We start from the raw sequence: 26159 nt of genomic DNA, 5'->3' as shown, positions 1-26159 counted from the left end.
TAGCTTGTGGGATGGGTGGGCCATGCTATACTGATGAGATAAATGTGGATATTGGCAAACCAATGATGTAATTATGTAAATCCGACCTTTTTAGGATTGAAATGTGTTATGTTTCAGTGTGTTTATATTTTTGTCATTTGTGATAACACCCTGAAAAATCTTGGCTGACATGCCAAGAGGTTTCTTAGTGTACTCACCACACTATTCTGTCTGGAAAGCACACTAAGGGAGCGTAGGAAAATCCAGCGTGAGAGATTTATTAACTTCTCTCTGCTTATTTGGATAATTTTAACATTTTTTTTTTTAACTCTGACGATCTATTTGTTTGTAGGAAATGAAATACGCTCATAAGTATACAGAAATGAGTGCCTGTTCACTGATCTGGATGCTTGTCTTACTGATCAGGAATAAAGTAATGCAGACTGGTAGCAGGGAGATAGCTCAAACAATGAAATGTTGCTGGGGGAATAAACGTCCACACAGAGGCAATGTGATTTCCATCAAGGCAATGCAAAATGTGCTGCATCTCATGCATCATTTTGCTCAGATTGCCTGGAGCGTGGCTAGACTGGAAGCCTTCATAGGACTGCTCTGGGTCAGGCTCTACATGGCTTTGTGCTCCCTCCCCTTCATAGAATCATAGAATCGTTTAGGTTGGAAAAGACCTTTAAGATCATCGAGTCCAACTGTTAACCTAGCACTGCCAAGTCCACCACTAAACGTCCCTCAGCACCACATCTACACATTTTTTAAATAGCTCCAGGGATGGCGACTCAACCACTTCCCTGGGCAGCCTGTTCCAATGCTTGACAATCCTTTTGGTGAGGAAATTTTTCCTAATACCCAATCTAAAACACCCGTGGTGCAACTTGAGGACATTTCCTCTTGCCCTATCACTTGTTACATGGAAAAAGAACCATCCCCCACCTCGCTACACCCTCCTTTCAGGTAGTTGTAGAGAACCATAAGGTCTCCCCTCAGCCTCCTTTTCTCCAGGCTAAACAACCCCAGTTCCCCCAGCTGCTCCTCATAAGACTTGTGCTCTAGACCCTTCACCAACTTTGTTGCCCTTCTCTGGACACGCTCCAGCACCTCAATGTCTTTCTTGTAGTGAGGGGCCCAAAACTGAACACAGCACTCGAGGTGGGGCCTCACCAGTGCCGAGTACAGGGGGACGATCACTTCCCTAGTCCTGCTGGCCACACTACTTCGGATACAAGCCAGGATGCAAGGATGCCAGGATGCTCTTCCAAGCAGAGTTCACCCACTGTGTCACCCAAGTTGTCTCACTGACAGCTAACCTGTGACAATGTCAACTAGGGAATGTCAACGGGTTCAGTACAGGTGTAACCAGGTTGGTCCAAATATAGAGCCTGCTCTTATAGCTAGATTTAAGCTGATGCACATTATAAGATAAACATTTTATGGCAAGAAGCATATTACTGCTTTTCGCTTAGTTTCTGTTGGATTCTTTTTTTTTACAACTGAAAAAGGGTGGGCTTAATCTAGGAATGGTAAGGGCTGTTGGAAATTATGATGGCCAAAGAGCTCTTGATGTGCAGGTGTGCTTGGGGTCGTAAGTCTGTGTGGTCAAGGAGTTGGTGACATGATGGAATTGATACGGGAAAAAGTTTTCTGAGAAGTAAGGCTGCGTGCCCATGCACATGCACACACATATGACACGTCCCACCAGTTGTCAGAGCTTCGTGGTGATTTCATCAAACCAGAATTTCTGTTATTCCCCACTAATGACCAGATGTGTACAAAGCGCAACAGCCACCTCAGTGTTATCTCTCAGCACTCCGTCACACTGCACTGGACTCTCAGAGATGCTGCACTAAGGCCTGACTTGTAGAGAGCTGTTATTTTCTGCAGCGTCTGAAGGAGATTAAACTGTTTTGAACCTTAACTACATCTTCAGTGGGAATGGCTGAACTAAGTGCTAGGTTTCAAAAGCCATTTGTAGCTTTAAAGTGCACCTCAAATACCTTTGCTTTGAATATGAGAGTGGATTGCAAAGGCAAGTGATGGTTGTAGCTTCTTTGCCATGAACGTCCTCAAGCATTCATCGGTCACTCCAGCTGGCATTTACCTGAAGTGCGCTGCTTACTTCTTTCCTAAAAACCATCCTTGTGTTCTGACTACCCCTGCCAAAAAACCCCACAAAACCTCAGAATATGAACCCAAACTACATACAGGAACCACAGGACAGGTTGGATCCAACAAGGTGGATCACAGCAAAGTCCACTGCAAGACTAGCAAGCAGCAGCTGGAATGAAGCTGCCGTTATCCCTTCTAGTTGTAGTATCTCAGCTTGACTTATAAAGAAGAAAAAAAAAGGATGAAAAACAGAGCAGAGACTGAGCTAAATGAAAAGACATATGGGCAGGCTCACTATAGAGAATTAGGAAAAAAGTCTAATCCTTATAAGCTTTGGGTAGAAAATGCTGCCCACTGCAGTCAGTGGCGAAAGGCTGGGAACACCGAAGGGCAGCTTGTCCCACCCAGCTGTAGAAGGAATGAGCTGACTCTGGAGGGTGCCTGGCTGACTGTCTTTTAACGCAACATTAGGTGAGACAGATCCTCAATACAGAGCAACTAGTAGTGCAGTCTTAACTTTTGAGAGGTGCTTAATGCATTTATGTCTGCTATATGTACTGTGATACTTTCCTATAGCTAGGAAAATGTCTTTGTTTAAATCAGTGCAGAAATGAGGGGGAAGCATGAGGTTTAAATTACAGGGTAGAGAGACAGACTGCAGACCTGACGTAATAGTTCAGTTTTGCAGAACCTTCTTCATGCGACTCCAGTGAGAGTTGGCTATATTTGCTCTAGTAAACTTAAAATAAATTTTGACAGGCTTATAGAGTTTCCAGCACAGGATTTCCCACTTGTACTTGCTTGCCTTTAATTTTTTAAATCCCTAAAAATCTAAAATTCCTGATTATGTTGATCTGCCATCACCAAAGGATAGGCCAAAAATGTACTGCTGGTATGCAAAACATATATGTATGTATACATAATGTTAATATACATGTTACAAAGAAACAGTGTTCTCTTGGAGCTCAGATGCTCACTTGTGTGCTGGTTCAAAGGCTTTGTGTACAGGTTGCTCCCCGGTGCAAGCTCCAGCTGGTCTACCGAGTGTGCCGCTTTGCCAGCAGTGAAGCTCTAGAGCTGCCTGTCCCTTTTATAGTGGTTCATTCTAGCTAGTAGTTATGCGCTCTGTGGTGTGGGAGGGCTTTTTGTTTGTTTGTTTGCATTTTTTTAAAGAAGGAGGGAGTTTGGAATAAGCATAAGAGAACTTGATGGTACTTTTTTCTACCCCAAGGCATATCTGTTTCACTGCATGCCTTCGGAATCAGTAAACAGAAGGAATGACAAACAATACGTATGTTTAGGAGAAGATAGTATAGTCTGTACATAATCTCAAATCTAGTACGTGTCAGGCAGCCAGAACTGTTCTGTTCCCTCCCTGTTTATTTATCTCGGCCTCTCAAATGCAAAGAGCTTCTGTAGGATTTTCAGTCTTCAGGGAAGCACCACACACATCCTTGTAGGTGTAAATGTGGGCAGTGGGCTGGAGAGCTGACGTGGGAAAGCTGAGGCAATTTGAAAGTTATTGAGGGTCATGGAGAGAGGTGTGGAGTGCAGGGTGGCCCCAGCATAGCCTGGCTGGGTGCCGGGGTGTGTGTCACCTTGATGCCTTTGTGAAGGACAGCAGCTTGGGGGGCTGTGTTCTGCTCCTCCATTTGTGCCATGGGGAAGCAGCTGAGACTGAGATCAGGATTGTATATGACTACTTTTTTTCCTTCCTCTGCTGAAGAAAGGAGGAAGAAAGGCCCTTGGAGGCCTTTGGAGGCAAGGCGAGCGGTCGATCTCTCTCCTTTCATTGCAGAAAGCAGATAACCACACTGAGGGGTTTCTGTCATGGTGCTTGCATAAGCAGAGGGAAGAAAGATGTTGATGGTGGTTCTCCAGCTGCCTTCCAGAGTCTTGTGTATCAGAGGCTGCAGATTTAGGAGATCCTGCAGACAGCTCCGTACATAGGTCTTTGTCCTCCTGCGCTGTTGGTTTCTTGGATCAGAATTAGAAACTGGATGGGCTAAAGGACTGGTGAGGTGGCATGAAACCTTCCTTGGCAAAAAAAAGCACCTCCAAACAACCCAAACCCAACCCAAAAAACCCAGGAGAAAATAATGCTTCTTTTGTAATACAGCTGGAAAAGGCATCATCAGCAAACTGTCTTCCCATTTGGATTCTGACAATGGGTGATGGACCCCATTGACTCCATCACAGGCTTTGCTCCAGAGTGCTGAGAACAAAACCAAGTCCGGAGTTAGTGACAAGCTACCCAGCCTGTAAGTGCTTCCCTGTTTTCTGTCAAGGAAATGGTTGTTTACAGCAGTACAAGGCATTAACTGCTTAATTATTTCCATCCATGAAAGTATTATTAAGGGAATAGGAAGCAAAAGAGCTGTTATCAGGAACAGAAAGAACTTTGATCAGCAGTCAAGCAATAAGTTATGTCTATGCCACATGTGTATACCCCACAGTCGGCTTCAGAATATTCTCTGACTTTATAATTGTGTGTTTTACTGATGTTGTGTGTCTAAACTTTTTTCCTCTTAAAAATGAGACAAGAAAACAGAAATAAGATGGGCAAACTGATAGAAAGGTCCAACGGACCAACATTGTTAATAACGGATAAGAAAGTAGGGTGACTGGCGATATAGCTCAGTGGTAACTGTGGCCTGTCATTAACATAGACATTAACATTGATTTTAAAGTAATAAACTAACCTAAACTTCCAGGCTTGATCTCAGTGAAGCATTGGGTGTTGCATCTCTTAGGGGCATGCCCTTTGTTTATACAGTGGGTTAAACTGAAAAGGAGCTCTTGTTCTGTACAGTACTTTATAAACAAATATATGGCAAGTAATTAAACACAGGATGATACATGGCAAGTTAGACAAGGTTTGAGGGCTCTGATAAAGTAATTGAAATGGAAAGTGATGCTTGAATGGTTTCTATGCATTGTTAGAACCTACAAATTAAATTACAGTCTTGGTAATGATATATCTGTGCAATATTTATGATGTTGTGCCTGGTGTATTTTAAAATTAAAAGAAGATTCATTCCTCTCATGAAAAACTTTTGTATGCTTCAGACGTACTTGACGACTCTTGCACATAGTGCCAGATGTATGGAGAACTAGTTATAGTATGTCTGACGTTCTGGGATATACTTTATCATGCTAGAGTCCAATTACTGAAAATGTGCATCCCACCAGCTTGCAATTCACTGCAGAGAAACTGCAGTGAAATATAGTGGTCTTTTTTATCCTGCATATTAGCATAATAATGTGATTTCTCACTGCAGGGTTGTTAGCCTGTGAGGAAGAACATGGATAGGAGAATATACTCTGCAACTGTTGGAAAGCATGTGTGGCATAAAAGTGTACTAGGATAATTTGCTTGTATTTTTTACTCTTGATGTTTTTTGTGTTTGGTTGGTCAGCAGACCTAAGCAGCTTTTTGACTAGGTCAAGTATATACATCCATTCATTAAAAAGAGATGCTTGACTGGTTAGTTAAACCTGCCAAATATAAACCAGATGCTTCAATGGTAAATACTGCTTTACTCTATACTGCAAGAAACAAGCCTTGACTGATTAAATTTGAAATAAAAATAAATAGGCTTAACATTGTTTCTGTGCTGTAATAATACTTTATTATAGTTCCAGTTCAAACATTTAATAAAAATAATATTTTAAAATATTTTACAGTGAAACTGAAAACTAAACGTTTAAGACAAAATGAATATTTTTTACATTTCTGAAAAGACTGTTTATCTTACACTACATATAAACTTTCTGAAGTTCTGGTCAAGACCAATAATGGCATACAAATTTACAATGTACATTGCAAATCCAATACACAGCAGCTGTCTACAAAGGTGGAGCACTTCTCTGCTGTTGGCCTGGGTGTAGTAAGGGGTGGAACACCTGGATTTTTAGTTTTGGCTACCAGATCTGCACCGATCTTTGTCCTGTTACTTAAATGCTTTGTGTCAGATTGCCCTTTTGTAGCAGAATGAATGATCCTTCCCTCACTAATGGCCGAGAGACTGAAAGCAGTACTGTGAAACAGAAATGTTACTCCAGTAAGGTCCCATCGCTGGTTCTTTGCAGTGATATTAACTCATGGTCATGTGCTTAAATTGTATTTTGATTCTTTGGAATGCCAGTCATGATGATATAGGCAATTTTTTACTTGAATAAAAACAAAAGCAAGCAAAAAAAACCCCAAACCAACAGAAAGAAAAAAAAAAACACCACCACCCCCAAACTAGAAGAAACTGCAAGACTGGGAAGTGCTCGTGTCATGAGATTTCGCCCTATGATATTTAAGTGCCATCTCTTTTAAACTGCAAATACTATATTTTTAAGAAGACATTTTCTATATTCTGTGATCTTTTGGGGTGCGGGGATGGAAGGGAGGGAAGCATCCTTTCTGTTCTAAATTTTGTTTTTACATTTGTCTTCTCTATTGTGCCCATTATTTAAAAAAACAAAACAAAACAAAACAACAAAAAACCAACAAACCATCATAACGGCTAGTGTGGTGTGCTGCAGAGATAACAATGAGATTGATTTATAGGGGCCCCAAAGTTCAGGTTAGCCGAGCAGCTCAGGTGCCCGGTTAATGAGTAGACAGTCTCCTCCACGGGAGGGGCTTGTGCTTCCTTCTACCAAATGTCACTACCGATCTGAGTACGTGAAAAGCTTCTAAGGTTTACAACTGCTGTATTTTTTTCTATAATTGTATGTACTGGGTTTGCTAAATCATTGGAGGTCTTCACCTGTTGGGGAATTAATATGTATGTTTCATATTGTTGCCTTTGAAATGCACTCTCTTAGCTAAAGGGAGGTTACTCACTATTTTATTTATGCCTTTCCCCTTTGTGAGTCTCCTTGTGCTTCATTCCGTAATGTTAGTCTCTTTCTATACATCTTATAGGCACACATTACAAAATCGTTGAGCGATTGAATCACGTAGTGTTGCACAGTTTGTGACTGGGTGACATGCCAAGGAGGTTATTTAGTGACTAATTTCAAAGGGGAGGAGAAATTGCAGCCTTGTCATGTGGAAAAGTACTTCAGTCTATTGAAGCAGCAGTACTTAGATGACCGGGTAAAGCAAGATGGCCTGGCCCTGTTGTGAGCAGAGGGAACAGGGAACGTTTTTACGGTTTCAGAACCTTTTCCCGGAAGGCATGGATGTACCAAATACTATACTGTAGACTGAGGATTTAGATTCAAGGCTGAAAACAAAAAGTGCTTTATTAGAAGAAGTGGAACCAAATGTTCATCTCGCTGCTGTAGCCATACAGGTGATTTCCTTAAGAAACAGTAAGTGGCTTTAATTATTTCACAGCAAAAGTCTCATCAATGATTGTTTTATTTGTCCATGGGTAACAATGTTGTCTAAGAGAGTCATAAGAGTGCTACTGTTTTTAACTGTAGAAACAAATACTCAGAGTAGCATCAGGAAAGCTGGGGAAAGCAGGCTGTGTAGGATGTGGTCTGAGACCCTCCTCTCTGCTTGTTTGCATGATCCATCTTCAGCATGCACATTGAATTAAAGGCAAGGTGAAGCAATCAAACACTATTTTTGATATTACCATTAAATTTGTTAGCTTAGAATTTTACGGATCTGTTTTACATTCAGTAAAAAGTGAACTAGGTATTCTTTGTTTTCCCCATGGGACCTTTAGGATATGGTATGAATTAAGTTTGTATGTAGTCAGGGATATAAAAGGACATACTGAGACATGGAAAATACCTTCAGGTAAAACATTTGGATCACTGTAGGGACACTGGGTTCATGCACAAGTCTGCATTAAAGATATAGGTATAAAATAAGGGACAATAATGTTAAGAGTGTGTTTGATGTTCTATGGCATGGAAAGGGAAGTGATGCTGTGGCTGAGCTTCAAGCCAGTATATGGGCAGTTACGATACGGTATCCTAAAAATTCTGCTCTTGCGGATGAAATAGTGCTTAACCTTTGTGTACACCTGCACAACTGGCAGAAGGGTATGGAGGCTGGATGTTGCAGTGATATTGAGTTGTGATGACACCTGATTAAGATTCAGTCAGGATGCTTCCTTTCTCGAGGGTCACGTTTATTCAACTTTCTAGGGTGGTGAACATCATCCTCTGGTTCCCCTATTTTGTTCATGTCAGCTTCTAGACAACTGAGCCTGGCAAAAAAAAGTCTATGAACATAGAAACTGGAGGACTGGGTGGATTCACCATCACTTACCATCACAGGCTTATCCAAAGAAACATCTTACATTGGCTGATTGCAGCATTGTTGATCAAGGGAGAGAAAAAACATAGGATTAAGAGCATAAATGGAAGAAGAAAAACCCAGTGATTCTGTTGCCTTATCCATATATGTCCAATTAAGTATTCTGTTCTGGTGTAATCAGTCACTAGACTCAGAAAATTACACTTTCATAGATGTTACGAGTTTTTAGCTCCACTCTTCTTTCACTGTAATACAGAGGTTTTACAGCTGGGCATATACCAAAACTGTGAAAAAGGAGCTGAAGAACTGAAACCTAGATGCACGCTAAGAATGGGAAGTTATTTATAATAAATGCTGAGATTTCTCAGTGGTTCTGCAACTCCTTGTCTGGAAAATTATCCAGGAAAAAACAATGGAAATACGTGGGACAAGTTAAGAACAGCTAGCTGGGTCTTGGAGTTTTCCATTCATGGGAAGTTTGAATGTTTGAAATCAGTTTTATTTTACCAGCATGTGGTTCCCATAATGAAAAACAATTCTGAACCCCAGCAGCTCCTAGAGCCTTGTACTGTGTGGCCAGACTCAGCTGAGGCCAGGTCTCCAACTTAGCCTAGATCAGCTGTTTCATGGGCTGATCTCTCCCTTTTGGGCATCAGGGGGCCCATTCTTAGCCAAAATTGATGAACTTCTAGTCTGGAAGCACTGCTGAGGAGTGATGGACATTGAAGCCCCTGGCATGTCTTACTAATTGGTCTAGAAGATTACCTCAAAACTACCCAGTACCCGCTCTGCTGAAGAGACCATGGAAGAGCCAGGCTCCCTACCTCAGGGTAGACTGTGACTGAGTTGCCCCAGATCTATGAATCTGGAAAACCAAAGCTCTAGAGCACTCCAGGGATGTCTGATAAGAAATAATGTCAGGGTTTGACTGGAATCTGCTGGGTGGGTTTTTTCCAACTTTTGTCTTTAATGATGTTTTTACCAAGTGTTTCAGCTCTTTTGGATCAGCATTGTCTGCTGAAAGTATTTTTCATTGGAGACTTTCTGACTAGAAAAAGCTAAAAATTACGCTAATGTTTTTGCAGTTTTCAAGTATGGCATTGGGCAGCTGGAGGAACCCACAGCTGCAGCCAGCCTGTTGTTTTTCTGTAATGACCCAATAGAATGGGGAAATCTATAGAAATTAAAAGGCATACTACGAGAAGGCAAGAACAGACAAGTGTGACAACCTCTCAGTGATGTCTGATCGCATAAGGATTTGGCTTCAGACAGATAGTCATGGTACAGATGATTTAAAATTTTCATTTCCAGACTGTTTACCAACTCTATAATTTTCAAGTGCACTATTTCTTATTTTAAATTATATTATATTATTTTAGAAATATTAAAAGCATATATGACGGGCTTTTTGCAAAAGTGGATTTGTGCTTTCAGCTGTCCAAACACAATCTGACTGAAAGATCTGTCATGATAGAAGTGGTATCATATAGTGCAACTACTGATTAAACTGAGGTTTTTGGACAACTAGTACAGTAAAGCTGTCAATTTATTTTTATGAGGAAAGAACAAACTAATGGATTGTATTGTTGTTGGATTTGGGGTTCTTTAATTAAGTTTTTCTGACAGAAAAGTGAAGGATTGCCTCCCTTTTTAAGGATTTTCTTCTGGTGCGCAATTTCCATAAAAGGTCTCTCTACAGATGAATTTATTGGTATTGTATCAGTACTTAGCATTTCTATAGCTTTTTCATGGAAGACTCTCCAAGCTCTCAACAAAATTCTTTGCAGGTGTCCTCTGTTTACTGTTGGGTGAGCCAGCTTGAGGAGCATAGGTGGGATTTCCTCAGGGAAACGCAGGGTGTCAACGGGAGAGTAAGAAAAGTAATAGCTTCACATGCCTGAGAGGTGATTAATGGAGTCTGCTGGGAACTCCAGGGTGTCTCCGAGAGGGTGCATGGATAAGCTCCATCTACGGAACATGCTCCATGTAGGTATTTTGGCAGGCTGAAAACCTTGGGGCAAAGCCAGTTGCTGTGTTCTCTGTTGATGTAGACGAGGCCTGGGAGAGCAATGGGAAGGGCTGCCAGGTCAGAAACTCTGGCCTACTTTTCCCTTTGCCCGTGTTTTGCTATGAGATGTTAGCCGATAATGGCGTGAGTCATGCTGTACCTCTGGTATCCAGCTGCGTGGTGAGGTGAAGGGTTGGTGTGCTGCTGATCAGTCAGTGGTAGGCTTAGCCCTTAGTGCTAGCTGGCATTGCCCTGCTGTGCGTGCAAGCACAGCTCCGCGTGTCCTGTCTGGTGTGTGCCACAGGTGCAAACGATGTGTTGAAGCAGCTGGTGAGACAGAAGTAAGGCTGGTTTCTTCATTGTGAGATGCCCATGTTGGGACAGACCACAAGAGTGACCTATGAGACAGGACAACCCTTACAAATTTAGAATAATGATCAGCATGGTGTTGTGTTGGTCCTGATGGACAACAAGACATATCGGATTGTACTGTAGGAATCACCAGCTGTTGAAGCACTGAATAGCAGCTTGCTCTTTGTTGTCTCTAAGGCCTGTGATAGCACGACTCTGTCCTTCTTTCAGGGGAGCCATGCTATTTGAGAGACCAGGAGCTGCCACAAGCTTCGTGTTCTGCTGTATGCAGACATGCTGGGTCTGCCCGTCCCCGTGAGCTATCAGGAGCAAGACTGGTCATCCATTTGGGTGGATGGGTAGCTGGTTTGCTACTTTTCTGCATATAGTCATATTCAAAATACAGCAAGTTATTGAGTATGCCTACTAGTTTGGAAATAAAGAACATAACTGGTTTTTATATTGTGTTCGCTCTTCAGTACACAGAGACACTCTTCAGTCTCTCTATATTCTTCAGGAATTTTTTAAAAATTCCGAATCTGTATCTTAACAGACTTAGGTGCTGTTAGACTGACTGAAAACCTCCACAGAAGATGTTTAAATGTGTTGTGATCTTTTTTACTACAGAAAGTGAAAGATTCTCAGTGGTGCCTTTTCCTCTCAAATGTTTTATGCAGAAATTGTTGCTAGCCGTTTGCCATATATTAACCTAAAGACTGACAAAACAAGTTTCTATTTCAAGGATGTAAAGTCTACAGGCAGTAAGAACAAGGAAGAGCTATGTGCTAAAGAAAACCACACCCTCAGGCAAATGTATTACATGGCTGCAGTCGAAAAGCACATGATCCTATGCTTGAACTAAAAAACCTTCTTCTTTTTGCCCTCAAAGCAATTGGCTGTGATAGCACTTAGTATTTACAGGCTCAGATAAGCCCTATATCCTCCTTCTCTGTCCCTGAGTCATGCAGTTGAAGTCCAAGAACATGTGTCTCAAGACAGCCTGCATTTCAGTACATGTTTTCATTGAGCAACGTGGGGTTTTTTTGGTGGAGGACTGAAGAAGAAAAACAGCACAGAAAGGGGGTACCTACAAGAGAGAGTTGCGTGCCTTGAATATCACACAGAAGATGTATAGGTGAGAAGCAAGAACAGACCATCGTTTGCATTTTTAAAGTTGTCATTAGCAAAGAATCTGGAGATTTTGTAGAAGAGAGAAAAGTGGAAAGAGAGAAAATCTTGACTAGGTGGCAGAAGACACTGTAGTCCAGCTGGTAGGGCTGCCTGGCTCCTGGTCACCAGCTTGTGTCCCTGCCCAGCCCGGTACACCTGCCCCGGGCACCATGGGCTCTATGGCTCCAACTGCTCTTCCCTTCCGCATGTTCCACCCAGGGGCTGAGTCATGGCTTAAAATAGAAAGTGAACTTTTCCAGAAGGGGTTGGCTGCCCAGGCGTTTGTGCCCTGCCCAGCCCGGTGGGGTCCTGATTCAGACTGTGCACTCCAAGTTGCTATTTTAAAGCAAAGGTAAACAGCATTATATACGTCAATACTCAGACACAGGGTTTTGAGCAATGGCTCAGCCCCGTCTTTGGACTCCTCATTTCCATCATAAAGTAGGGCAATACATTAAGATGGAAATAGGAATTTTTCTTTGACAGATTTCTTTGACTTATGAGAAATGAATGAGCATGCACAGGAATATGAAGTCCAGAAGTTAGGGGAAATTAAACCTGTTGCTTTCAAAGCTTCCCATGGAAATTTTCTCCTCTCTACAAGGTAACATTGGAATTTTCCTTTCACTGCAACCCAGCGTATCCCAGTGTCTATGGTTTCTGTGTCAGATACTATTGCATGTGTTGTAGCTTTAGCGGAAGCAACTAAGCAGGGCATGTACACAGCTTGTACAGTAGAAACCAAGGAGGATTTTCTTTCTCCGTGCTCTTCTCTCAGTGCAAAACTTCTGTGGCTGCCTATCCCTGGAGGCATGATCCCAAAGCTGCTCAGTAGGAGTCTTTTTGTTCTGCTGGCCAAGGTCCAGAGTCTGAATGCACAATACAGCTCAGTATGTTGCAGTGTTTCTTCAAGCCAGTAGAAAACTATGTTGAATGCCCACTGATACTTTTATTAATACTGTTTAGTTATATTTTATTTTAAATTCCAGACTACAGTAATTCTCTGTGCAAATGAAAAAATTATCCCATGTTCCCCTTTGACTTGATGAGTTTTGTCTGGCTCATTTATGACCCATCCCAGCGCGCTCCTTTGTTCTGTTACACTTATTTATTATTGCTGCTGCCACAATCAGGTTATCTCCTTTCTTCTTTCTGATACCTGATACTCCAGACTTTTGATCTCTGGCCCTGGGGAACGTCATTTGTAATTCCCAAGTGCAGAGCCTGCCGTGATGAGAACAGCTATTGTTTATATACCGCCATCACAATTCCCTTAGCAGTGGAAAAACCTGTGGTGGGGCAGGAGTAGAATATAATTTCTTGCTTCATCAGCCCTGGATCACTGTAACTGCAATGAATTGAGCCACATTGTCAAAGCAAGGAGTGAGAGGGGAGAAAAATGGTGAAGATTTCAGATTGGCAACTTCCACTGCACATTACTGTGTGCTCTGTCACTTTAGGAATGTGTAGTTGGGCTTGGTGATGCTCAGTTTTCTGCAATCCCTTGGAATTGATGGAGAGGGAAGCTGAAATTGCCAACACAAATTTTAGAAGCTGTGATTTTTTTTTTTTCTTATGTAGTTGGTGGAACACAGCTGACTTTTTCATCTCTCTCCCTGCTTATCCACCTTACCCTAACGGCACCAGAGCAGGCACATGATGCTTGCTAGAGGGAGAATTTCTCCTGTGTCTGTCATTGACAGTGTTCAGCCATCTAGAGAGGTCAGTGCTGGGCAGAGTGAAGTGCCACAGCCTCGGAAGCACATGTATCCATTGCAGATTTTTGCCAAGGCCTCTGTTAAGAAAGCACTAATACATCGGTATGGAAGTTTTCCCTTTCTATTCCTTGCTTGCTCACTCCTTACTGCTGGCAGTTACTGCTGCTGCTTACAGAACTATGATAAAATGTTCTGTGACTTTCTGAGTGCATCCTCCACAAACTGTCTGAAACACTATTATCTTTGCAATGAAGGAAACCCATGGCACGTTTTATAGGGTCAAACTGTTTTCCTGCAACCTGATTGTTGCAGTCAATAAATGTTTGTGTGTGTTGTTGTCCTATGCTTTGTGTATCCTTTGTGTAATAAAGACCACATCAAATTATTAGCAAAAGGTTAAATCCTGCACTGAAGCAAATGGCCAGTTAGATGTAATATTTATGTTTCTTGTCGAAGGACTTCAGGTCTGTTTGTGATGCCAGAGCATCAGCATTTTCTTCCTGGTTTGGAATCAGTGAACTCTAGCCTGTGTGTCTGATCAATGAACTGTTTAAGGCCGTCACTGCCTACATGTACTTACAACACCTGGCACTGAAAACCCTGATTCCAGCTTAAGTAGCTGTGAATATCAGATTAGGGTAAGATGGTACTTGCGTAAATAAAAGCATTTTTAAAACTCTCATATTCCTTTAACATGCAGCCCTTTTTATTGCTGTTTATACTTGTTATTTTCTTTAGGCACTGAGGTCCCAAAGTGTTTTATTTATGCAGGTGACAAATTATTTGGTCTTGAGGGTTTGGGATTTTCCCTTTTTTTCCTGTAGATGTCAAGGTTGTCGCAACCCACATCATGTTTTGCTCAGTCAGTAATTTTAAATCTTAATGTGTATTTTCTGTTCTTTCCAGATGCAGAGGGAAATTGCTTATATGGGCCGAGATGGCCCAAGTGCTTCCCGCCCTGGATCTGCCACGCACCCTCCACACGTGATGCCCAGCTCTCCGCCCTCCACCCCGGTGCCCCACTCCATGCCCCCCTCTCCGTCCAGGATTCCCTACGGCGGGGGCCGGCCCATGGGTGTGCCAGGCAACGCCACCATCCCCAGGGACCGGCTCTCTAGCATGCCAGCCTCGCGCTCGATATCACCCAGCCCAAGCGCCATTTTGGAGAGACGGGATGTGAAGCCAGATGAGGACATGAGTAACAAAAACCTTGCCCTGATGCGAAATGAAGGTCTGTACGGTGACCCCTACTTGTTTCACGAGGGGAGGATGAGCGTGGCTGCACCCCACTCTGGACACCCCCTCGATGCCCCTGATCACATCGTAGCCTACCATCGCAGTGCCATGAGGTCATCGAGCACTTACTGCAACCCCTCTATGCAGCCTGAAATGCTGGAGCAGTCCTTGTACAGACCAAAGTCACGAAAGTACCCGGAGAGCCATTTGCCCACTCTTGGCTCTAAAACACCTCCTGCCTCACCCCACAGGATGGCTGACATGAGAATGATCGATATTCATCCTCACCATAGCGCTCACATTCTCCCCCACACCATCCAGCCTGACAGGTCTTCCCCCAGCCGCCAGTCTTTCAAAAAGGAGCCAGGACCGCCTGTGTTTGTGGATGCAAAAGCACGGAGTGCCCTCGGCATGGCCGAGGCGGTGCCCTCTCCAGTCGACAAGCAGGCTTTTGGCTATGGGTCACCTGCCATGCCCAAGGACAAGGAGACAAGGTAAGGCAGAGCCCAGGCTTAATTTATGCAAATGAGAAACATCCCTAATCTGCACATCTAGTGTCTTTTAACACCCAGGGGACAATGTAATGTGTAGGAGGCTGTTGCACTGGGCTGCAGTGTTTATTAGCCGTCTGTCAAGGTAGTTAGTAATTTAGAGGAGATGCGACACCACCCGTTATTAATCTGAAAGTATTGTCAACCGGTGATGAATCCCTAGTTATTTTCATTTGTGTAAATTTCAGTCATTGGAAAAAATATAATAAAATAAAATGATTAACTAGGATTTTTCTTTCCAGACAACCAGATCATGTTACAAGAACAAATGATGTTCTGTTCCTGCTAATAAGGGAATATATTTCACTCCCGTTAAGAATGACACTCTGATATTACAATTTTGGTTCTTTATGGAGTGGAGTTTTTCTCATCTAGTGTTAGGAAATGGGAAGAATTTATCATTACTGTCTTATCTCCTGTAAAACATGAATTTGCATAAAAATAGGACAGTTGTTTATAATAATGTTCCTTGAGGGGAAACTGCTGCGAAGAGCAAGTCTGTCCCACGGAAGAAATTGAAACACAAATGCTGTTCCCAGTGATTTTTCCAGCATCACAAACAGTTGGTGAGCTGACTGTTGTTAACTTTTGTGTGCTGACAATGATGACAATGATCTCTCCTGTCTTTTTAAGGACCAGATTTACGCAAAGGTCTGCGAAGGCTTCTTGTGCCATAGGCCCTACCCTAGGAGAGAAAAATCATTACACTGCCAGTCAGTTGCTGTGTATTTGTATGAGTTGCGCTAATCTCTAGCGTGTTGTTTGTGCCGTTAACTTTTATAGAGCTCTTTAGGGAAGTGAAGATGAATAGCTCGAAAATGCTGAGCTCACAGAGGCCAAAGGTAACTGCTGACTGCCTTGACCATTGGGGAGATATGGAGCTCCATACAGCCCCCAAACATCCCTTCCACCTGAGCAGCTTGCTCTACAATTAGTCACCTCTGACCGTGCTTGGCCAGAAAAAAAGAATGTATTGTGAGGTCCATTGGTGGGGACAAAATGGAGGGAAAAAATCATCCATCCACAAAAATTACAGTCTCATAGCTTGGTAGTTATGTTGACAAAAGGGGATGAGTTAGGGAATATGTCATGGTTTAACCACAGATGGCAACTAAGCACCACACAGCCACTTGCTCACTGCCCCCAGTGGGATGGGGGAGAAAATCAGAAGAGTAAAAGTGGGAAAGCTCGTGAGGTGAGAGAGACAGCTTAATAAGTGTAACAAAACCCGCGCACAGAAGCAAAGCAAAACAAGGATTCATTGTCTGCTTTCCATCGGCAGGCAGGTGTTCAGCCATCTCCAGGAAAGCAGGGCTCCATCACATGTAATAGTTACTTGTGGAGACAAAATGCCATCACTCCAAACGTCACCCCCTTCCTTCTTCTTCGCCCGGCTTTCTATGCTGAGCATGACATCATATGGTATGAGATATCCTTTTGGCCAGTTTGGGTCAGCTGTCCCAGCTGCGTCCCCTCCCAGCTTCTTGGGTGCCCCTCACCTTCTCTTTGGCAGGCCGGTATGAGAAGCTGAAAAGTCCTTGACTGCTTAGCAACAACTTAAATATTAGTGTGTTATCAACATTACTCTCGTCCTAAATCCAAAACGTACCACTGTACCAGCTGCTAGTAAGAAAAGTAACTCTCTCCCAGCTGAAACCAGGATAGCGTATTACAATCTAGGGTCAGTGAAACCTGATTTCTACCTATTTATTTCCAAGAAAAAGATGCAGGTACCTGAAATTTCATTTCAAGCTTCCATTATTACAACAAGGAAATAATTTGAACTATATTTGCTGATTTTAATGCGAGAGGGAGCTTTCAGATTGAAAATTTTACAAGGTTCATGTTGGGGGGTTGAAAATAAGGGAGGACACCAACAACTTTCCAGTCTGCGCGACCTTCTCTCTCCCCTCTGGGCATCTCATCTGCTCACTGAGCTACGCAGATGTGCACACGGCTGTGTATTTGTGAATATATAAAGAGCAACTGTACAGATAGTTCTGCAGGTCCTTAAGGGGAGCTTTGCACCAGGAGTTTTAGTCCTGGTCCCAGAATATATTTACAGTGATGAAAATAACATTTGCATAATTACACTTCCAAATAAATACATGACTAAAATTCAGGATGGTGTGTATTAGCCACATGGCACTAAAAAAAGACATTTTGGAAGCTGCCGTTATGGGTCGTGGGTTTTTTTAACCTTGAGGAAGTGTGACTTTTAAAAAAATAATTGTAAATATCAAAAGCAATTCATGCAAATTAGTGTGTTTTCTTACCACTGCAATATTGAGAATTGGGTTTGAGTTTTACAGACAGAAAATGCTCTAGGCCTTATTTTAGCTTTGTAATAATTCCATAAACTTTGAAAGCAAACACTGTTGGGGTGGTACTAAACTAAATAAGTAACACTAAGGGTATCCAGGCTGAGGTGCTCCTTTCCTGCTGCAGTAGGGGCTGAATTGGTACAAAGTTGTTATGAACACCTGAAAGTGACATATAGGTTGGCAGAAAGATATCCTGTACCTTGTTGTGTAGGGCTTGCAGTTTACACCCATAAGCAGTACCGCTGGGCTAGCTTCTGTAAGACTATATGGGGATTGGAGAGGTGGGGCTGAATTCATCCTCTTCCAGGCACAGTAAAATGAGATGTACGCTGCTCTGTCGTGCACATTATCCACTTGCTGACAACTGTGCAAAGAGCCTAAAGACCAGGCCACAGAAAACGAATGTTGGTGTGTTCGGTCAGCCTGCATGCAGATGATGTCAGGTGTGGGGTAGCGGCAAAAGGGCAGATGGAGTTATCTGTTTGTCTTGGACATACTGAGGAGGGAGGTCTTTTGCATTTGTGCACTGTGACAAGGGAGACTCCCCATCCTGACTCATTCAGGAGTGGGTTGAGGACCCTCCAAGCGTCAAACCCATCACTTCAGCACTGTTGTTCCTTCAGTCCCTAGTGGAGTGTGCTTAGGACAAAGAAAAAAATCTCTTGTGCCATCTTTTTGTGGAAATTACCTTGAAGTAGCACTGTCACAACCTCAGGACAATGCATAGTTGAGAATGCAAGCCAGAGAAAAGATTAAAATGGATAGCGATAATGCCAGAAGTTAAACTGAATCTCTCTTCCCCTGTTAATTCTCCTTCAATTTTTCCAATCTGGGGCTGAAGTGGGATATATATGTACTTTATGAATATGTTGGGTACTTATAACAGATCAGACCTCTCATAGACTGTATCCTGGTTTTCTTGGAGAAAAAGGGTCCATTATCTTTGGAATGTTAACTGCAGCAGATTTGGGTCTACAAAAGATGAAAACTGGTATTTCTGCTTTCTTCTTTTGGAGTTTCCCATTTTAGCTTTGCATTGCAGAAGCCAGTCTCATCAAGCCTGTTATTTAAGCCAGAGTTGAGGGGAATTTAATTGCTTTGTATAATTCTTTCTTGTGTCCGTTTTACCTCGGGTATTTTCAAGGTAGCTACTTCTGTGGTATAAAGCATTGAATAAATCCTCATAGTAATTCATTTACCAGAAGAGTTCCATATAAAGCTCTTTTACAACAGTGAGAAGAAACAATTTCACAGAGATTTAAAAAGATAAAGTATGTTAGTATTCATATGCACAAAAATACTAGAAGTTGTAACAAGTTGTAGCAGCTCATCTTTGAGGGGTTCATCATCCTGTAAATCTGAGGTTTACAGGAAGAATGAGTAAGTTTTTGTGAGTGAGCATGCATTGTTTAAACAGTGATTTGCTATCACATTTTTGGATGGCCCATTTATGTAGCTTATGGTGGACAGTTCTGGAAGTTACTACAGGCAAAGCAGATGTTTAAATGTTGATAAATTGGAAAAGAAGCTGTTTACCCAAAAGTGCATTAAATTAAATGCCATTTAATACATTCTTTGCATTTAAAACACACATTGTGTTGCAAAATTCTAGGTTATTTGATAGTGCTGAATATGTATATAATAAATGCTGCTACTCACTAAAATACAATCCTTAGAATAGCAAAATAGCGCTACAGAACATTTTTCCTCCAAAAGCATTTCAGGAGTGTACTGTGGTTCTGTTCTGTCTGAACACAACTTTTGTCCTCTTCTTTTTATGCCACACTAGTGAGAAAACATGATGGTAGAACTGAGCAACAAATGTGATCACATTCGCAGCTTGTGGCTTGCAGTTCAAGACTTAAGTGTAATGGCCATGTGTAGGTTATTGAATATTGTTCCCATCACAAAACCACTTTATTGTTTGATGTGTTGAAGTATGTATGGATTCTCTATGCATTAGGATAAAACGGTTATGCTCTGTAAAGCCATGGGCAGTGGGAGACTCCATCAGCAATGCACTGAGAATTGTGTAAGAAACGTGAACTTTGCAGATACACCCTCTCAGACACATTCCAGGGCCGAAAATGTATCTTCCTTTTTGAAAGATGTTGAATAACCAGGCAGAAAAATGAATGCAAATGATCAATACAGGATGGAGTAAAGGTAAACTATATTTCAGCTTCCTTCTGTTGGAGAAACTGATTGTAGGAAGATGAGATGCAGGCTCTTGGATAAGAGTTGTCAAATAGTGTCACAGATGGCAGTGCTTCAGAGCTCCCCTTTTCCCTTTACCTTCAAGCTGGAGAATGTTTGAGTTTAACCTTAGTCTTAGAAGACTGAAATATTCACCTGTATGTATCTTTCCCTTGGGAGGAGAGGGGAGCAGAGTACAGAAGAGTTCTGCTGGTCTTTGCTTCACACCCTTCCAGGATATCCACTCTGCTGTTCTGGAGGCACTTGGGATAAAGTCTGACTGTGCCACTTTCACTTGGTTCTGGGGAAGCCATTGGGAAAGACAACCTACTTCTGTTTCATTCCTTTTCGCAGTGAGATAGAAAATTTCAAATGAAATATCTCTCTCATAGGGTAATATAGAAAGAAATTTATTTTTCCCTGCCTCTGACCCTCTTTTTGATTACGATACAGACTTCACTCAGGGTTTAACTGTAAAATATGAAGTCACTGAAAATCTTTCTCCAGGATAGCGTGCAATTAGTTCATGGTGGCAGACTTGGTATTTGAGTACATCTGTTATGGATGATGCGCTGCACAGCCTAGGGCCGGACAGGAACGTGAATAAGCAGTTACACAGCCCAGTTCTAGTTTGTGTCTGTATGAAGTATTTTCTCAGTGAGGTGAATATTAAAGATGTCCCCAGGAAAGGGAAGGAACACGCAAGTCACGCTTAAATAGCATCGCTGTGAGAAGTGGGTACCAGTTCAGCAATATGCTGTACCCTGCTTGGGATTAGTTCCATTTAATTGCAGTAGAGGGAATGACATGAAACCTCAGTGGAGCTGTAAGGAAGAAATCTGGTGATGAAATGTGATGTCTCAGCACACAATCCCCGGAGAAGCAAGGGCTTGTTTTGCTTCTGTGGAATCTGGGGAGCAAGATGCTAAGGCAGGGCCCCAGTGCCTGGACATACCCGGGGCTGGGCCTGTGTATAAGGCTGCTGGGGAGAACAGGGCTGGCGAGCAGCCCCTGCCTGTGCTTTGCTGGCTAGGATCTGTGACAAGCCAAAGCCAAGCCTGATGGGGAAGAAGCCTGTGCTGCCAGCACTGGGAGTCTCTCCTGACCTTGTCCCCTCCTTTCCTCCCCCACCACACTACCACCTCTGACTCTCCCAGTATTCACGGGAAAACAATGTGAAACAATGCCTTTCCGTGCTCAGGCTGATAAAATAGCCATTTCTTTCCCAAGTGCTGTAGAAGGGACCCTCCCTGCTCTTCCTGGGTGGTGGAGAGGTGCAGATTTATCTGGGAAATTAGTCTGGGAACAGAGACGGGGTTTGGCCTTCTCGTGCTACCACCGCCAGCAAAGAGGTACTTTGTTTTGTTTTGTTCTACCTGACCCTCTCTCCCAGTCATCCACATCCCCACCTGCCCTCTCCATGGGGCCCGGCCTGCCCCATGTCACCAGAGTGCTGGCCTGTCCTGTGTCCCGGGAACCCTGGCCTGCCCCATGTCACTGGAGTGGCGGCCTGACCCATGCTGTGGGACATCAGCCTGCCCGGCGCAGGAAGGGATGGCGGGGCAGGCCGTTCCCCCCACCTTCCCTCTCCACAGCGGGGAGCACAGCGCGAGGTAGAGAATATAATGTTGAGAACCAAAAATGTACAACTGTCACAACAGTGCCGGCATCCCTGATAGACCCCAGCCTGGCAGAGGCTGAGGAAAGTGTTCATTTTCTCCCTCCGGAGCCAAGGTTGCTCCAGACCTTCACAGGGAAGCCAGAGGGGAAGGGGGTGGCTGTGGCACCCGTCCCTGCTCCTCCAGGGCCATGTGGTGGGCAGCAGGTCTGGGCCACCAGCCCCCCAGCCCCATCAGCCCGGGACATGGCCCTGCCACCAGGCAGGCTGCGTCCCTCCCTGCCCGCGCTGGAGCACGCTGCCTCCCACTGTCTTCAATCAGACCGCCAGGTCTCCGAAAACCGGGTCATTTTAATGCCTAAAAGGCACCTCCTTTCAGACACCTGTTTTTGAAATGTTTGGTGCTGATGGCCATAACGAGTCTGGGTATTACAGTGAAACGATTACAGGAAAAATCCTGCCTTGTCTTTAATGGAGTAACTCCAGAGCACATGTAGATTCTTCACATTCTTAATGCTTTTACCATATGAAAAATAATGTGCTTTATGCAATTGATTCCAGTATTTCATTCGTTTTTCATCATCTCCTATCTCTGGAACATCCCTCTCCCTCTTAACAACATATTTTCCTAGATTTCGTGGCAAAGGACAAGATCAGCTTTGTGTTGCCATAATCTCTTTTGAAGCAGAAAATTGTTTCCAGATTATCGAATGTGGGATGGAAAAAACATCATATTTATGAATTGGTAAAACAGATAGACTTACAATTGAGTTTAGTTCCAGGAAGGTTTTGAGATGATTATCTGGGAAATAAAAATGTTTTCATTATTAAGTGTCAAAAATGCTGCATTAAAGTTTGTTAGAATATATTTATCCCAGGCTTTTAGTACTTGTTTTTGTTCCAAAGGTTACTGTAGCCTGAACCAGTTTCTTATTTTAAAACTTATAATAGTGGAAATTCTGTAACGTATTTCTTGGTTTGAAATGAATTAGGTCAGATTCACTAGTCTTCTCATCACCGTTCAAAATACCTTTCAACATGAAGACAGAAAAGTAAGACGCGCACGCTGTATTAAATCGCAGTAAGAACACGTCTGCCGGCTGGGGACTGACTGAGCATTTCTTGTGTCTTCCCTCCTTGTGTCTGTTAGCATCTCGTTTCTTGTTTTGCCGCCCTGTTTTCTCAACGTCTGGGTGTCTTGGAGCCTCTCCTGGCTATGGTATCTGCGTGCTATCCTTGCTAACCTCTATTTCATTCCCTGAATGTGAATGAAATAATTAGCCTGGATAATCTGGCTGGCTACAGACTGCGCTAGTTACTCGCTTTGTATCACGCCAGCTTGCTTCTGCCTCGTATTGGTACCTACATTTGAATTTATATGGCCCTTATTGATTGGCATTATTGCTTTGGCCACCAAATGGCAACTGGAGCTGGAGGTGTCTGGAGCTTGGCTGCTTCCACATGCCCAGGACACGGCAGTGGGGATGGATGGCCCCTGCAGCAGGCTGAGTCTGGGGCTGCATGTGTCTGTCCTGTTTCTTTCATTGGTCATCGCTGCTGGTCTTAGTCACTTGCTTTTTGAGAAGTTTTGTTCCCAGTCATCTTCCAAAATCATGGCCTGCTGTTAGCGTTTGCTTTTGTGTATCTCCCCAGTCACTTAACTGCTGGCATATAGGGACGCATTTTCAGAAGGTGTTGTCTAAGGTCCCATATTGATGTGTTTCTGTGTTGTGGGGTGTCATTCACATACTGGCGTGTGAAAGTAGGCACCTGTGTGAGCGAAAGGCTGTCTTGGAGCCCACCGAGAAAGTCACCTGGTACCTTACAAATATATGCATTTATGTAAACAGATAAACATACAAATATTAGCCTTCCTATCCAAAAAAGTAATTTTTTTTGTTTAGTGGCCTTTGGTACCTATGGAAAACACTGACCATACTTATTACAGTTCTTCTTCATCTCTTTTCTTCTGCTTTTTAGGAATTTCTCAGGATATGTGCATGAAAGCAAATCTGTTTTATGATGATGTTGCTGCACAGTCTGCATTTGGTGTCCTGTGCCTGTCTGTCACATTGCTGTCTTTTCCAAAGCAGACAGTTGTGATGTCAGGTGCAAAGGATTTGGGCAGGGAAGTAGTCAGCTTGGGCAGATTAAATGCTTCGCAGACAAAAATCCTGGGTTTGGGGAAAGTAAAAATAGTAACAAGAAGAAGTGTAAAGTTTTCAATCCTGAAACTTTATATACAGGCAAAACTGTTGGCCCAGTGTAGGTAAAAGAGAAAATATAAGTAAAGATGAAAAAAATATTTTTCACTAGTTCCAAGAGGCATTAACTGATTGTTTTAGGTGCCTGTCTTGTGAAATCATTAGAAGCTTATTATCTGGGTGGTTGTTTGTTTTGTTCTTTTTTAACCAAGCAGATGTCTTTTTTATTGTCTGTTACCATGCAAAAGCTGTCCAAACCAAGATGTGGTAAGCTGCTGCAACAAGGTATATGCAAACCTGGTACCCATGGGCCTTTGCACAACCTCTGTAGTGTCTCTCCAGTCCTGTGGTAATCATTCACCTAGAAAAACAAGTCTGAAAGCAAATATATCTGGCTTTAACAAACGGTTCTCTTGTCTTACAGAGAGAGGATACAAGCCATGGAGAAACAGATTGCCAGTTTAACTGGTCTTGTTCAGTCTGCGCTTTTTAAAGGGCCAAATACAAGTAATAGCAAAGATGCTTCTAGGTAAAAAAAGAATTCATTAAATCTGTTTCTCTGTAATGATTTAGTAATCAATCAACAAAAATAATATTTGAATGTAATAGTAAAAAAAATCCTGAATGCTCAATCATTTTTAAATATCTTCATCATCCCCATGAGAATGCTAGGCAGAGAGGAAGAATATGCCAAATGATAAATGGAGATTAACTGCATTACTCTTCTTTGTGTTAAAAAGAATGAATGTAGCTGTAGCTACATCTCTGTGCTTTCTACTGCTTATACTCCATTCCTTGCTTGTATTAAAAGCTGATTTAAAAAAAAAACAACTGACAAGCTACTGGTGATTTAAATTAAAAATACATATGCTAGACAAGGCCATTTAATTTGCTGATTATAAGCTTTACTACTGTTTTATTGTTAGTAAGTTAAAATTATTATTTTTCTTTTTATTACTTAGTGAGAAGATGACGTTGAAAATTGTGTCCAGCAAGAGCAGCAGTGACACTGCAGGTAAGATAATTAACTTTTCATTTACAAATTATTCAGGTATATGAATAGCTCTAACATTACTACTATCCCAGCTTATGTAAATGTCAAATCTAAGTAATTTCCCATAACTGTACTGTCAGAACTGAAGTTTAAGTTCAGGATATGGGAGTTGATCACATCGTTGTTAAGAGAGGAATTTCTGACAGGTTGAGGTGGTCTTTGGAATGAATTTCACACCTGTGCTGAATAGTTTAAATGAGATACAGAGTCTCTGCATATGGTGAATTTTCCAGTGACTCATCCCATCTGTAGTGTATATATATCTGTCATTAATCCCAGAAATATCCAGATTGCTGTAGAAAGCTAAATATTTCATTCCTGTTCTGGTCACCTGAACTTTCCTCTAAGGCGCTTCTCTCAGTAGTATACTATGGATGTAGTGACACGAAGGAATTTAGCAGTCAGCAAGATACCACTTTCCTTAATTAAGCCGTATTGATCTGTTACTAATTATTAGCGTGCGCCTAAATTGTTCTGAGCAAGCATCAATTCTGAGGCCAGTAAGAGCTGGTCTTACTTCAGCTTCCCACTTGGAGACCTGTTAAGTGTTTAAAAGATGGAGTTAAGGCCGTTGTGAAAGATCTCCATGGGACTGGAGCTCTTTGTGTAAGGGCTGCTGTTGGAGATGTCTGCAGGGTGGGTGTGTGTTTATATGCCTCCTCCTCACCCTTTGTCATGCAATGAATGCAAATAAAGGCAGTTCTCTACTTCCTGGTAATGCTGTTCCCACAGGGAGGTCTGTGCTTTGGCAGGTAATAAACCACACACACTTATTAGCAAATCTATTATGCTCTTAACTAGCCTTTCTGTTGGAGCTGTTAGTTCACGTTCAGGATTCCTGTTTATCTGGAATTGCAGTATGTCCTCCTAACCGACAGAAATGAAACAAGGCCTGGAAACTATCAAGCATATGCAAGAGAGAAAGAGCTAAAGTCCTGGTACTAGAGCTTTGCTCCCAAGCCACTCTCTGGTCCCGTTCCAACTCTTCCCTTCCTGCTGGCCCCTGGATGGGGAGAGCAATTCTTAATGCTGTGGAGAAATAAGCAGTAATTTATCAGTTTCAGACAACTTACTGAAAAGTCCGTCATTTTTCAAAACAGCTGCAAAATGCTCTTAGACTTTTCCCTATTTCAGTGTCATTATAAACTGAGAATTTATGGTATTTCCCATTTGCACAGGCCTCGTCTCATACAAAGCACCTATGAAACCATCAAAACCTGCACACATATTGCCTTGTGTTCCTCTTTGTCTTGTATTGCTGTTTGGCCTTTCCACTTTCCCTGTGTTTGTACCAGTTTGCGGGGGGGCGCTGAGTTGGAGATCCTGATCTAACTGGGCACTGCTTTGAGTGAGAGTTTGGACCAGATGACCTCCAGAGTCAACCTGAATTATTCAGTGATTCGTGTGTGAAT

At 42.6% G+C, this 26159-nt stretch overlaps 1 protein-coding gene across 19 annotated transcripts in view; it reads left to right on the top strand.

The window, feature by feature from the left end:
- The window catches only part of KIAA1217 (KIAA1217 ortholog), a 371695-nt gene that overhangs the window by 303895 nt on the left and 41641 nt on the right, over positions 1-26159 (top strand). For 9 of the 19 annotated variants that reach the window (XM_074574454.1, XM_074574455.1, XM_074574469.1 and 6 more), the window contains 3 exons: positions 14471-15294; positions 24118-24222; positions 24656-24708. In XM_074574454.1, coding sequence (XP_074430555.1) covers positions 14471-15294; positions 24118-24222; positions 24656-24708 — 982 coding nt within the window. Of the gene's footprint in view, positions 1-7162; positions 7414-12226; positions 12451-14470; positions 15295-24117; positions 24223-24655; positions 24709-26159 lie in introns of those variants that run through there. The other 10 variants (XM_074574459.1, XM_074574470.1, XM_074574456.1 and 7 more) reach the window with 5 other exon arrangements.

The sequence above is a fragment of the Larus michahellis genome, chromosome 2, assembly GCF_964199755.1.
Source record: "Larus michahellis chromosome 2, bLarMic1.1, whole genome shotgun sequence".
Lineage (NCBI taxonomy): Eukaryota > Metazoa > Chordata > Aves > Charadriiformes > Laridae > Larus > Larus michahellis.
Note: the sequence above shows the minus strand (reverse complement) of the source record. Positions and strands in the feature narration are given on the sequence as shown.